At 37.9% G+C, this 13093-nt stretch overlaps 3 protein-coding genes across 11 annotated transcripts; all 3 read left to right on the plus strand.

The window, feature by feature from the left end:
* The first annotated feature begins 83 nt into the window (after positions 1–83).
* On the plus strand, positions 84–2285 carry LOC133707350 (F-box protein At4g22390-like). Its single transcript, XM_062132901.1, has 2 exons — positions 84–625; positions 920–2285. Exon 2 carries the CDS (start codon positions 1337–1339, stop codon positions 2171–2173), a length of 837 nt encoding a protein of 278 aa, XP_061988885.1. The 5' UTR covers positions 84–625; positions 920–1336; the 3' UTR covers positions 2174–2285.
* A 1005-nt stretch (positions 2286–3290) lies between these two features.
* LOC133745575 (probable copper-transporting ATPase HMA5) lies at positions 3291–6255 on the plus strand. Of its 8 annotated transcripts, none has more exons than XM_062173667.1 (8): positions 3498–3836; positions 4124–4244; positions 4333–4431; positions 4591–4706; positions 4894–4950; positions 5173–5295; positions 5421–5903; positions 6010–6255. In XM_062173667.1, the coding sequence occupies exons 6-8, from the start codon at positions 5245–5247 to the stop codon at positions 6169–6171; spliced, it is 696 nt and encodes a 231-aa protein (XP_062029651.1). In that variant the 5' UTR covers positions 3498–3836; positions 4124–4244; positions 4333–4431; positions 4591–4706; positions 4894–4950; positions 5173–5244; the 3' UTR covers positions 6172–6255. The 8 variants fall into 8 exon arrangements, 6 of the variants coding, with proteins under 6 accessions (XP_062029651.1, XP_062029653.1, XP_062029650.1 ...); XM_062173669.1 differs by having other exon boundaries at positions 4942–5028; XM_062173666.1 differs by having other exon boundaries at positions 4591–5028.
* A 1037-nt stretch (positions 6256–7292) lies between these two features.
* Positions 7293–12911, plus strand: LOC133746032 (hexanoyl-CoA synthase). Of its 2 annotated transcripts, XM_062174190.1 has the most exons (14): positions 7295–7659; positions 8119–8248; positions 8358–8626; positions 8746–8950; positions 9073–9113; positions 9197–9322; positions 9746–9816; positions 10320–10540; positions 10971–11065; positions 11243–11459; positions 11710–11835; positions 11911–12009; positions 12340–12552; positions 12655–12911. In XM_062174190.1, exons 1-14 carry the CDS (start codon positions 7406–7408, stop codon positions 12763–12765), a joined length of 2178 nt encoding a protein of 725 aa, XP_062030174.1. In that variant the 5' UTR covers positions 7295–7405; the 3' UTR covers positions 12766–12911. The 2 variants fall into 2 exon arrangements, with proteins under 2 accessions (XP_062030175.1, XP_062030174.1); XM_062174191.1 differs by lacking the exons at positions 12340–12552; positions 12655–12911 and adding an exon at positions 12105–12288 and having other exon boundaries at positions 7293–7659.
* Positions 12912–13093: the final 182 nt, after the last annotated feature.

Here is a 13093-nt window from a genome sequence, read left to right on the forward strand (position 1 = left end):
AAATGAAGTCACTGAACTTTGAGAGTTATAAAAAATAAATGGTCACTTTAGACTAGTTTTGCTCCTACTCGATGAAGTAGGCATGAAACAAATAAAAGAGCAGATTTATATATCAGCTCACCCCTAAACCCCTGTATTCAAAACCCTAACTATGTTGTCCATCACGACCACTGTGTGATTGGAGTTGCTTGAATTTGTTAACGGTCAGAAACTAAACAAATTGATCTTTTCCGGTTGAATTTCATTATAGTCTAGTTTGATTAGGTTTTCTATTCTTAGCTAAGTACGTTTACATTCCTGTTTCCCAGTTTGGTACAATATAATGCCTATAAATTATGATGGAGAACTATAAAAATCATACAACAGTTCAGTATACAAGTTTATTGTGCTTAATATCGATCCCACGCATAATTTGACATTAATTTTTCTTAAAATCTGTTACGATTGTTGCTTAGACATATGAGATACGAAATTGTTTAGTGATTTCGCAGCCCCAGTGGGAAGGTGAAAGAAGAGCACAGTTGACACCCCAAGAGAGAAAACCCTAGACGGCCGGCCATTCTTACAACACAACCGTGTGGTAGTAAGAAGTGTTTCGTTCTTCTTCGGCTACTTATCGCCTCAGGTACGATCGATATTTGATTTGTTAATACAGGTAGTGGTTGATTCTGGGTTTACCGGGTTCTGCCGGCCTATTCTTTATTGTACTAATCTATAAAAAACATGAAGCTAACCACCTAAGAATTTTGATCCCGTGCTGTTGATCCTTTGTTTGATCTCTAATAAGTTTTATAACAAATTATTTTCTATAAGTTTTAATCCCCTCTTATTTCTTTGACAACTAATCCTCTTTCTTTTAATTGGTGCATGTACGTATTATATGAATATTATTGAATTGTTATTACTTCTTTTGTATCAGTAATTCTGAAGCACAACTCCTAAACCTAGCTAGTACGCTGCAGTAAGCATGCAATACCTCCCGGCGGAGCTAATATCCGGCATCCTCTCCTGGCTTCCGGTAAAGGACTTAATCAGATGCACATCGGTTTCCAAACTGTGGAATAGCATCGATCGTCCGCAGCAAACTGTTCATCAAAGAGCATAACCAACGCGCCATCACTACCAACAATGATTGCACCCTCATATATATTAGTTGTTTTCGTGATCATTTCTCTTCATTGGCATTTTCAGCTTGTTCTGATACGTTCAGCAACGAAGAGCCACTCAAGCATCCAATATATTGCCGAAGATCGAGAGGGATCGACTTAGGCTTGATACTAATGTCATTACTGCCTGCAATGGATTGATTTTACTTGAAGTTGAAACAAACCGCCATATGTTGACTGAGGGTAGGGGCTACCTATTTTTGTGGAATCCAATGATTGCAAAGCACAAAAAGATACCCTATGAGGCCAGAGCATGGAAACCAGGAGTAGGGGCTCGCATTTATGGACTTGGTTATCACTCTGATGAAGATGACATGAAGGTACTCTGTTTTGTGCAACGGGGAGGATTTGTGGAAGCTGGGGAGTTAGAGTCGAAATTGACTAGCAAATTAAAAGTTTATAGCTTAGCATCAGGTACCTGGAAAATGATAGAAAAACTTCCACCTAGTAATCTTCAATTTGATCCAAGTTTTGGTCGTATGGTCTGGTTCAACAATTCTTGTGTAGCTTGGCTGATGAGTGATGCTGAAAGCTGTGCTAGCGGCTTCGTTTTAACTTTGGACATCCTGGAGGAGGAGTATCGTGCCTTTCCAATTCCAGTTGAGGTTAACGATGTAGCACATTCTGAATTATTTGCATGGGGAGGCTCCTTGTGCTATTGGCGTGATGAACATGATTCTACAACTGTTTGGATTATGAAGGATTCTTCTTGGTCGACGCTGAAGCTTTCTTTTAAGATGAATATGAATATGTGCCACCCTTTATTCTTTGATGGTGAGAGGTTTCTCTTAATGCTGGAATTCTATGATCAAACTGATGAGCATTGTAGTCGCTGTGTTCAAAAAGTGGTTTGGTACACTGTGAAGACACAGGAATGTGAGTCGACAAAAACTCGTCGCTCTGCCGGAGGAATAACTACTTCAATTTGTTCTGTGGGATGCCTTCGTCTTCTCGTCGACGGTGATCCTGATGGTCGGATCAACTACTTTGGTGCACCATTGACTTAGAACTATGATAAGTCTGTTTTTCTAGCAAGCGCTAGTCCCATTTACCACTGTATATGAATGGATAAGAAACTCAATATGTATCAATTGCAAATTATTATTTTTTTGGTTTTGATTGCATCTTTTAAGGGCTTCAATTACATTCTGAGGGTGTAAACCCAACTGGTATGGTGGGATTTGTACTCAGTTACACACTCGAGCTTACAGTTACCGCTTACGAGACTCATCGGTATTAGCAAAACAAGCAACTCACACAGATTGTTTAAAAAATACGGATGTCTGTGTGAAATATAAACTGTGAGTAATTGTTGTTTTGATTACAGTAATTGTTGTTTTGCTTGTAATCAAATGTATACCAGCCACTTGACACCCGTTTTTGCAATTTTGTTTTTCTTTCTATCTCAATTTGGGAAAGATTTGGATATGTACCACCTGCGTTACATTCTATATTTTTTTTATTTGAAAAAATGATTTACATTTTTATTTATCAAAAGGTATAATGGAAATTTCAGAAATTTAACCATAAGATGGGAGAGTTGCTTAATACATGAGACTAGGGCTATCAATTGGTCGTGTCGGGTTGGGTTCGTGTCAGGTCAAGGTATTTGTCGTGTCACAAGAGACAAATCCAAACCCAACTCATTTAATAATCGTGTCGAAAATTTAAACTCAAACCCAACCTATTTATTAAATGGGTTACCCATTTCCAACCCGCTTAACCCATTTAATACACTACTAGCAAAACAGGCATCTCACACAGATTTAATTCACACAGATTTTATAAAGCCACAGACATCAGTGTGTATTGGCAATATATACAGAAAACCGTGTGAAATAAGTAAAATTGGGTCCACAAGAGTTTATGGAATAACAATAGCCACAGAAGTCTGTGTGAAATAACATCAGATACAGACTTCCGTGTGAAAATTAAAATATTTTATTATCAACTCACACGGTTGTCCGTGTGAAGTTTAATTCACACATATTTCTGTATATATTAAATATTAGTTTATTAAAAAATCTTTTTTTTTTTGCGCTATATGAATTGTACAGGGACGGTTGTCCGTAGCTAAAATATTTTGATACAGACATCTGTGTGAATTTTTTTCTCACACAGATATCTGTGATAAATGAAGATACAGACATCTGTGTGAGAAAAAGATATGCATACGGAATTCTGTGTAAATCTTCAAATGTGTATCTCACACGGATATGAGTGAGAGTTTTGAATGTATCTCACACGGATTTCAGTGGCAACAAAAAATTATATTGTTCTGAAAAAAAAAAAAAAAAAAAAACACACTCTGCCCTTGACAAATATACTAAACCTAATACCCTTTCAGCCTCTTTTTCCTTTCAAACCCGTGATCACAGGCTCCCACACCAACTCTCCGTCTCTGTTGTTTCTGACGCTTGCCCACGATCTTCAACACCTCACACCGCCATGGATGAGCTTGTTGGTATGAATTTCCTACCGCCGCGACTTGGAGTCTGGAGACTTGGACTCTTGGAGCACAGAGGCGCAGAGCAGTCCGACTCAGCGACCCGGCGATCTGTAAAAGTGCAAGGCTGGAAGCCTGGAACCAGCAACCGATCTCCGGTAGTCCGGTCTCCGAGCTCCCCACCGCCACCAGCAACCCGTCTGGGCCGTCTGGCTGTCTCCGTGGTATCTCACCATCCCTCTCTCCCTAGTTCTGATTTCTGAAGTTCTGAGTTTTAATTAGTAAATAATCGATTTCCTGATTTCCATTTGATGATTGATCTTGTGAAGTTGTGATTCTTGTCTTCCATTTAATCTATATCACTATATGTCTATATCAGTTCTGAGTTCTTGTTGGTTTTTAAGTTTTATAGTTGAAAACTTGAAAATTGAAATGGGTAATGGCCAATGGTTTCGATTTCGGTTGGTGCTACTGTCCTACTGATGTTGATGGTATAATTGCTAAATTGCAGATTTGCAGAAATGATATAATTGCTTGGCCTATGGAGTATGGAGTATGGATACTGATTAACTGATGGTGACATGGTGTATTGATGTTGATGAGTTGATGTTGATTACTTGATTTTAATAAAGGTAATGATACTGATTGAGTGATTGGGTAGTTAGAAATGGGTTTGATAACTTGGTTTCCGTATAATGTTGATTTCTTCTTCAATTGCAGTTTGTAACTTTGTATGATTCATGATTCATGAGGAGAAGGCCTCAGACCTCAGAAGCAGAGGGCCACAATTCGTTTGAGAAAGCTTGAAAAAAAATAAAGGTAATGACATTGCTCACATAATTCGTTTCAGAAGCAGGTCATCTTTTTGAGATTTTGGGTATCTTGTGGTAATAATGACATGTTTCTGGGGATAGATAGTTGCAATTGAGTTTTGAATGATCTTATTCGTTAAGTAGTGATGTGTAGTTGGTGTTGCAGGTTCTTGCATTGCTGAAAGTCAAGACACTGGGTCTTCGGCAACCTCATCAAGATTTGCAGTTGGCCAGTTGTCTACTTATCTGGCCTCAGGCCTGCAATTTCAATATCATCAACAGGTGCTTTCTGCATTGAATTTGGAAGTTCACTTTTGAGTAAAGAAATTGACAGCTTTTTGTGTTAGACAACATTGGTTTTTGTACTTGGGAATTGTATGGCTCTGGAGGATATTGAATATGCTGCCATGTTCTTTATTTGGCTCATTTGCGGAGTATTTGAAGGAAGCTTGTCCTTTTCTTTTGCTAGGAAATCAATGGCTAATAATTGTTACTTCATGTAATTTGATATCTGCAGGCACATAAGGTTAGAGAGCTTCATCTTTTTTGCATTTTCACCCATTATGAAGTTGCATCGACAAAGAATTTTTTTTTTTTTTAAAAGGTCTGAAGAGTTGTATATATTCATTTCAAGTTATAACTGCTGCTGTATATTTTTATTTGGTTCACCAAGTTGTGGACCTTGATGACCATGCCCTCCCAGAAAATTTGGGTTTGCTTCCTATGAATGTGATTATTGATGTTGTAGGTGGACTGCATTGTGTTCGACAAGACAGGGACTCTTACAATTGGGAAGCCACTGGTTGTTAACACACGACTCATGAAAAATATAGTGCTTCGAGAATTCTATGAACTTGTTGCTGCAGCTGAGGTAGGCTTTTAACCTGTGTAAGCAATTGCTATATCTGCTTTATTAGATGGACTGAAATGTTTTTCAGAATCAAATCAACATCTGAGCATGTATGTTAACAGTTCTTTATGACGCATACATTTCAGGTTAACAGTGAACACCCCTTGGCCAAGGCCATTGTTGAGTATGCCAAAAAATTCAGAGAAGATGAAGAGAATCCAGCCGGGCCAGAAGCGCATGACTTTGCCTCCATTATTGGTCACGGGGTGAAGGCTATTGTTCAAGGCAGGGAAATAATTGTGGGGAACAAGAGCTTGATGGCGGACCAGAACATTGCAGTTCCACTCGATGCAGAAGACTACCTAGCAGAAGCTGAAGGGCTGGCTCAAACTGGGATTCTAGTAGCCATAGATGGAGAAGTGGCTGGAGTTCTAGCAATATCTGATCCACTGAAACCAGGTGCTCAAGAAGTAATTACCATACTCAAGTCAATGAATGTTAGAAGCATAATGGTGACAGGTGACAATTGGGGAATTGCAAATTCTATTGCCAATGAAGTTGGTATTGATACTGTTATAGCCGAAGCGAAACCTGATCACCAGAAAGCAGAGAAAGTGAAGGAATTGCAGGTACATACAATGACTATTACATGAGGAAGTCCTTAAGTTCATTCATGTTTATGTTAGTTATGCACTTATGCTAACAGGTTATAAACTTCAAATATCTTATTCATAGGCTTCAGGCTACACTGTGGCGATGGTGGGAGATGGCATCAATGACTCACCAGCACTTGTGGCGGCAGATGTAGGAATGGCAATTGGTGCTGGCACTAACATTGCAATTGAGGCAGCAGACATTGTGCTAATGAAGAGTAGGTTTCCTCTTTATTTTCTGTAAGAAAGACAAGTTTATAGAGGGAACTTGTCTCAGATAATTGGAGTAAATTGATCAATATATGGTTGAGATTTTTTGTTTCCAGTATTAATTTCTGATGGAAATGACATTAGTTAGTTGTGGGTACAATATTGATTGGGTTGTGAATTATGTTACTGTTTGGATTCTGATTAATGGAATTGTATATTGAAAAAAAATTATTCTGTAATAATTTAGCACCAATTTTTTTTTTGAATAGCACCACTCTTACACACTGATATCTGTGTGAGTTAGGAATATATTTCACACTGAAATCTGTGTGAGTTAGGCATATATTTCACACTGATTAGGATATCAAAATATCAGGAAAACAAGTGGGACCCACAAAAAATTTCACACGGACTCCCAAAACCGTGTGAGTAGAGCATTAGCGCCCCCTCCGAAGGCAACCGAAAAACAATCCGTAGCTGCACTGTAGGTAAAGCCCTTTACACACTGACATCCGTGTGAAATGCTAGTATTTCACACAGATTTAAATCTGTGTGAGTTGCCCGTTTTGCTAGTAGTGATAAATAGATCGTGTCGTGTTTGACAAAATATCTCATTTAAGGGTTAACACTGCGAGCCATTTAACAAAAAAAATGCATAAATTGATTAAATTCACTAAAAACTCCATAAGACGAAGCATATAAATAATTATATATAATTAATAAATAATTAAATCCAATAATGATGAAGCAAAATATTTTAAATTGTCTAATTCTAGGATCAAATACTCAAAACATCCAAAATTTCAAGAAGCACAGTTATGAAAGTGTAAAAATACAAATTTGTTAGTGATATACCAAGCATTAAATTTCTCAGCAATTATTAAAAATTTTGTTAATATTTCTGTAATTTAACTTTACCTATACTTAAGCGATATCCGAAATAGTTTTAAAAACAAATTTTTCATACAAATATTTGTCAATATTGAGATCCCACTGAAAAATAAAAATTTCCGCATATTTAAAGTAAAAATTGACAAAGCGACAGAAACTATCCATTTTATAAGATAACGACATATGTGTCCCCATATTTGTAAATTGTAATACAAGAAATCCTATCCTATGAACCCAAAACGCAGAAATTTCATAACAAAACGACACACGAGGAATCGACGAACCACCTACCGTACCAGCTAATAAACCCAGCCAAAGCCGTTATCTTCCAGCTCATAATACACAGTCACACTCTCTCGCCGTCATAATTACCGGCGATGTCGTACAAGAGCCTCGACACCGTTACGGTCGCCGACATCGGAGCTCTCGGGATTGAGCCGGAGCTCGCCAACAGACTCCATGGAAGTCTCGCTAGAATCATCGCCGATCACGGCGCTGCCACTCCGGACACGTGGCGCAGTATCACTGGGCACGTGCTCAGCCCGGACCTCCCCTTCTCCTTCCACCAGATGATGTACTACGGTTGCTATAAGGACTTCGGACCCGACCCGCCCGCCTGGCTCCCAGACCCGTAAGCTCTCACTCTTTTTTGAAATTAGACCGCGAAATGAAACAAGTAGCTTAATTTTAATAATTGCCAAAAGAATTAGCTTAAGCTTATTAATCTGTACTCTGTTCTGATTAAAGATAGTTACTTTTTCTGTTTTGTTTTGTTTTGTGTGTTATTTGGAATTCTTTGTGTAAGAAGAATCCTCAGGTTCAGAGATTTTTTTTTTTTTTTTTTTTTACTGCTTGAATTTATAGGCTGATGTATGATTTGATTGTTATATTCTGTCCTGCAATCACCAAATTCATATATAAAATGTTGTTTAGTACTTGTAATCGGCTTAACAGAATGAACAATTTGGAGAGTTAACAACTTGGTTACTGTTGAGGTGTTAAAGTTTTGAAGTTTTTGAAGAATTAGACCTGTTGGTTATGTGTGTATTTTGTATAAACGTCTGAGTTCGGTATCTTGTTGTGTGGTAAGGGAGACTGCGGTTTTAACAAATGCTGGCCAGCTACTGGAGAGGCGGGGAAAAGAGTTTTTGGGTTCTCGATATAAGGATCCCATATCTAGCTTTTCCGATTTTCAGGAGTTTTCGGTGTCAAACCCAGAGGTAGGATTTATCAAACAGCAAGATTTATGTGTTTGGAGAAGAACAACAAATAGTTCAATTTATTTGTTTTCTGGTCATTGTACATAGCTACTTCCTGTTTAATGGTCAGGTTTATTGGAAAACTGTACTAGATGAGATGAATGTGTCGTTTTACAAGCCTCCCCAATGTATTTTACGTGAGACTCTGTCTGGAGATGGGCATTTATCAGTTCCAGGAGTTCAATGGCTTCCTGGAGCATGTGTGAATCCAGCAAAGAATTGCTTGAGTTTAAATTGTAAGAGGAGCTTGAATGATACAATGGTAGTATGGCGTGACGAAGGAAAGGATGATCTACCTTTGAATAAGATGACACTTAAAGAATTGCGTGCAGAGGTTTGGTATGCTATTCATGATCCTCTAAGCTTTGTCCTGTTGAAGTCATTTCCAATGGTTATAATAAACTCAAGTGATTATATGTGTTTCTAATGAGAGATTCTTTTGATGCTATAATCTGTAGGTTAGTTGCACATGCTCTCCAAGCACTAGGTCTGGAGAAAGGATCTGCAATCGCAATCGATATGCCAATGAATGTCATTTCTGTAGTTATCTACCTGGCTATTGTTCTGGCAGGTTACGTAGTTGTATCAATCGCTGATAGTTTTGCTCCCCCTGAAATATCAACCAGACTAAAAATTTCGGAGGCAAAAGCCATATTTACCCAGGTTCATACCCTTTTGTTGGAAAAGCTGAAATTTTTTCTTCTTCATATAGTGTGTATTCTGGCTTTTATAAATTCTACCTTTTTGTTCTCAGTTTCTTTTCCTTTTTGTTTTTATGATGGTAGGATGTAATAGTTCGTGGTGAGAAAAGTCTACCCTTGTATAGGTGAAGTACTCTAGCTATGAGATGGCATAGTCTATTTCTGCTTTTGTTTTCCTGTGTGTCTCATTGTAGTGTCAATTGTGCAGTAAAATCGTGGATGCTCAATCTCCTATGGCCATTGTTCTCCTTACAAGGGGCTCCAACTCTAGTGTGAAATTGCGTGATGGTGACATTTCTTGGCATGATTTTCTAGAAACAGTAAAAGATTTCAAGTATCTACTCTTCTTTTATTCTTTTATTATTTACTTTTTAATTTTACTTTTTATTGGTATGTAATTTACTAAGGTTACTAAGCATACTTTATTTTCCTTTAGATTATACTCGTGGAACTATACAGTGAAGTTATGCTTGATATATGTTTCATTCATTTATATGGAGTTGTGATTCAGAATCATTTTGAAAACTCTTGGCATACAAACTGAATCTAGTGCCCCCCTTCTTGTCATGGAGTATGGACTAGTTTCTTCTTTGACTTTGCTATATCAGATCAGATCCTTTTTAACCTTGTGAATGCTGAGCCTGTGTGTGTTGTTAGAATTACTTGATTCATAACCCCATTACGTTGAAAGAACCTAATAATCAGTGAGGCTCTAATTTTAATGTAGCATCTGTTTGTATTTCTCTCAATCCTGCAGAGATGAATTCGCTGCTGTGGAACAACCAGTAGAAGCATTTACAAATATCCTCTTCTCATCTGGAACTACTGGTAATTTGAACATTGAAGCTTAGCTTGAAAAGTGTAGTAGCAACTCCACGTTTTTACATGACAAAGTAAATTTCTTTAACAAAAATTTCCAAGTATTTGATATTAAGTTTTTAAATTAGACCTGGTAATGTTAGTGACTGGCTTTTCTCACTTAACTTTTCTGTTGTGCATGCTAAACTGGAATTACTAAATTTCATATTTGATCATACAAAATGAGGAAAGGCTTTTGGATGTTATCTTGACCAGGCTCAATTATGGCATCTAGGATAGTTTCTAGTGTAATTTCCTTTTGCTTTCCTCTCAATGGAATTTCAAAACAACCACCGTATTTTTTTTCCCAAGCTTAAATTTGTCTGGATGACCTTGCTGCATCTGGTTAGAGTAGAAGATATAAAACCATTTCGACCAATTCCTAGCTTACCAAATTGCTGCTGCCTTCAAAACTTGCCAGAGGTTACATGACTCCAGCAACAGTCTTAATTGTGGCCTTGATCTTATTGTAGGGGACCCAAAGGCAATTCCATGGACCCATTCAACTCCTTTCAAAGCAGCTGCAGATGCCTGGTGCCACATGGACATTCGTAAAGGTGATGTTATTGCTTGGCCCACAAATCTTGGGTGGATGATGGGCCCTTGGTTGGTATATGCTTCTTTGTTAAATGGTGCTTCCATTGCCCTATACAATGGATCTCCACTGGGACTTGGCTTTTCCAAGTTTGTTCAGGTAATTCTACTATATATGGTGAAAACAAAAATGGTTGGCTTCACAGAACAATGTGCATTTACAATTCTCACTAGGTTTTGTTGTTTTTCATATTGCTCAAGTTACCCCTAGCTGTGTGCCAACTAGAGTATCTGCCCCTGTGAATGCTTGAATATTTATGTTCAAGCAGACCTTCCTATCTACTTTCAATAATTTTCTACCTGCATGCATCATAGTTTTCCCCAGCAGATATGTAAACTCAGCTTTTACCACAAAGACTCAAATAAAATGTTTTGGAAACTGCATAATTGACTCCTAACAGAGTTGTTACACATGTCCATAGTATATTAGTACACAAATTGAAGTTTAGTAGATTTTAGGCATTCAGGAAGTTTTAGTTGTGAATGTTTTCTTGACCATTGAAAATGTATCTATCTATCTATCTGTCTAGGATGCCAAAGTAACAATGCTTGGCGTAATCCCTAGTATTGTTCGGACATGGAAAAGTACAAATTCTACTTCAGGCTATGATTGGTCAGCCATCCGGTAAGTTTCAGCTGTCTTTCTTGGCATTAATCATATTGGTCTGAACATCTGGTTTCACGGATTGCACTTTAGTGTGATATGTGTTAGGTCAATCATGAGTTTTGCTACTGGTGTTGCTTTATATTTTATATCAAGCCATAACTCTCTTTTTTTCTCCTTCCCAATGAAATCTGGTAGTTGCTTTAGCTCCACCGGTGAAGCATCAAATGTAGACGAATACCTATGGCTGATGGGGAGGGCTGGCTACAAGCCTATCATAGAGTATTGTGGTGGTACAGAAATTGGCGGTGCCTTTGTTTCTGGGTCATTGTTGCAGGCTCAGTCTTTGGCTTCTTTTAGCACTCCAGCTATGGGCTGCAGTTTGTTTATTCTTGGCACTGATGGAAGTCCTATTGTAAGCACCAATGGACCTCACCTTCAAATGAAATTTTTTGTTCTTCTTACTCATCAATTTATACTAGATTGTAAGTGTTCAGTAGATGTGCAACGGAGTACATTTGAGTGTAGAACCAATTGGGTTCATTTGTCAACAATTTTGATTGGCTGTTGCCATTGTTGAGTAATTTTTAAAGATATTTTTTTTCCTGTTTTTGGAACTTTTATGGCTCATGTTTAGTTACTCTAATCTCCATCTTCTCTTGCAGCCACAAAATGAACCAGGGGTTGGTGAACTGGCGCTTGGTCCCCTCATGTTTGGAGCTTCGAGTACACTGTTGAATGCTGATCATTATGAGGTCTATTTTAAGGGAATGCCATTATGGAATGGGAAGGTAAACAACTTTCTTCTCCACTTTCAAACCAGTCGACCTTCTAAAACACTTACAATTTCTGTTTTTCACTTGCAGGTTTTAAGAAGACATGGGGATTTGTTTGAGCGGACATCCAGGGGTTACTATCATGCTCATGGTCGAGCAGATGATACAATGAATCTTGGAGGCATCAAGGTATAGGAAATTTTCTTTTGGGAAGAAACTGTATGATGAATGTTAGTGGTATGTATGCACATGAAATCTAACCTCCCGAGTCCTGACTGTCATAGGCCGATAGCACCATTCTGAATCTCTGTTTATGAAAGGTATTCTATATATAGATATCATATAGACTATAGAGAGTGCATTTTTTACTTTATCCCAATCGACTAAGCCTTCTCACTGTTGCTTCATTCTAAGCAATCTAAACTCCCAATACTTGCTAGTAGACACAATATCACCTGATATGAACTCATTGATTATGATTCTAGTTGGTTCTCTGATACTTTTATTTTGTTTGGGCAGGTTAGTTCTGTTGAGATTGAAAGAATCTGTAATGCAATTGACACCAACATCCTCGAGACAGCTGCCATTGGGGTGCCGCCTGCTGGAGGCGGACCGGAGCAGCTTGTAATTGCTGTTGTATCTAAGAATTCAGATAATCCACCTGCAGAATTGAATCAATTAAGAGCATCCTTCAATTCAGCTGTGCAGAAGAAACTAAATCCCTTGTTTAAGGTACGGATTTCGGCTCTTTTCACCGTTCTATTTTAGAACAACAACCTCTACCATTAGATATCCACAGTTCATTACGTGCTTAATATTTCCTCGTCTCTGCAGGTTTCTAGAGTTGTGCCTCTCCCTTCTCTTCCAAGAACAGCAACAAATAAGGTCATGAGAAGGATTCTGCGGCAGCAGTTTGCTCAACTCGACCAAGGTGCTAAGCTATGAAAGAAGAGTTACTCTTGAATACAAGGCAATGCCAAGCACTCCACTTGATGTATAAAATGTTCAACCATTTGTTATTGTCCAATAATAAACTTTTTGTACAGCTTCGTTACAAACTTACAATACATCATAAAGCTTTTCTTGGAAAACGCTGTGCAATTGTTACAATTCATCAGCATTTCTACTCTTGAAAGAATGATGAATATGAATCTTTCAAGGCATTTCAGAAACAGACTCTAATATTAAGCAAGAAAAGTACTAGAAGGAAAAATAAATAAAATGAAAAAAATATTGGGCCTATGGCCCAATTACACCAAAACATAAAGTAAAA

The sequence above is a fragment of the Rosa rugosa genome, chromosome 4 (assembly GCF_958449725.1).
Source record: "Rosa rugosa chromosome 4, drRosRugo1.1, whole genome shotgun sequence".
Lineage (NCBI taxonomy): Eukaryota > Viridiplantae > Streptophyta > Magnoliopsida > Rosales > Rosaceae > Rosa > Rosa rugosa.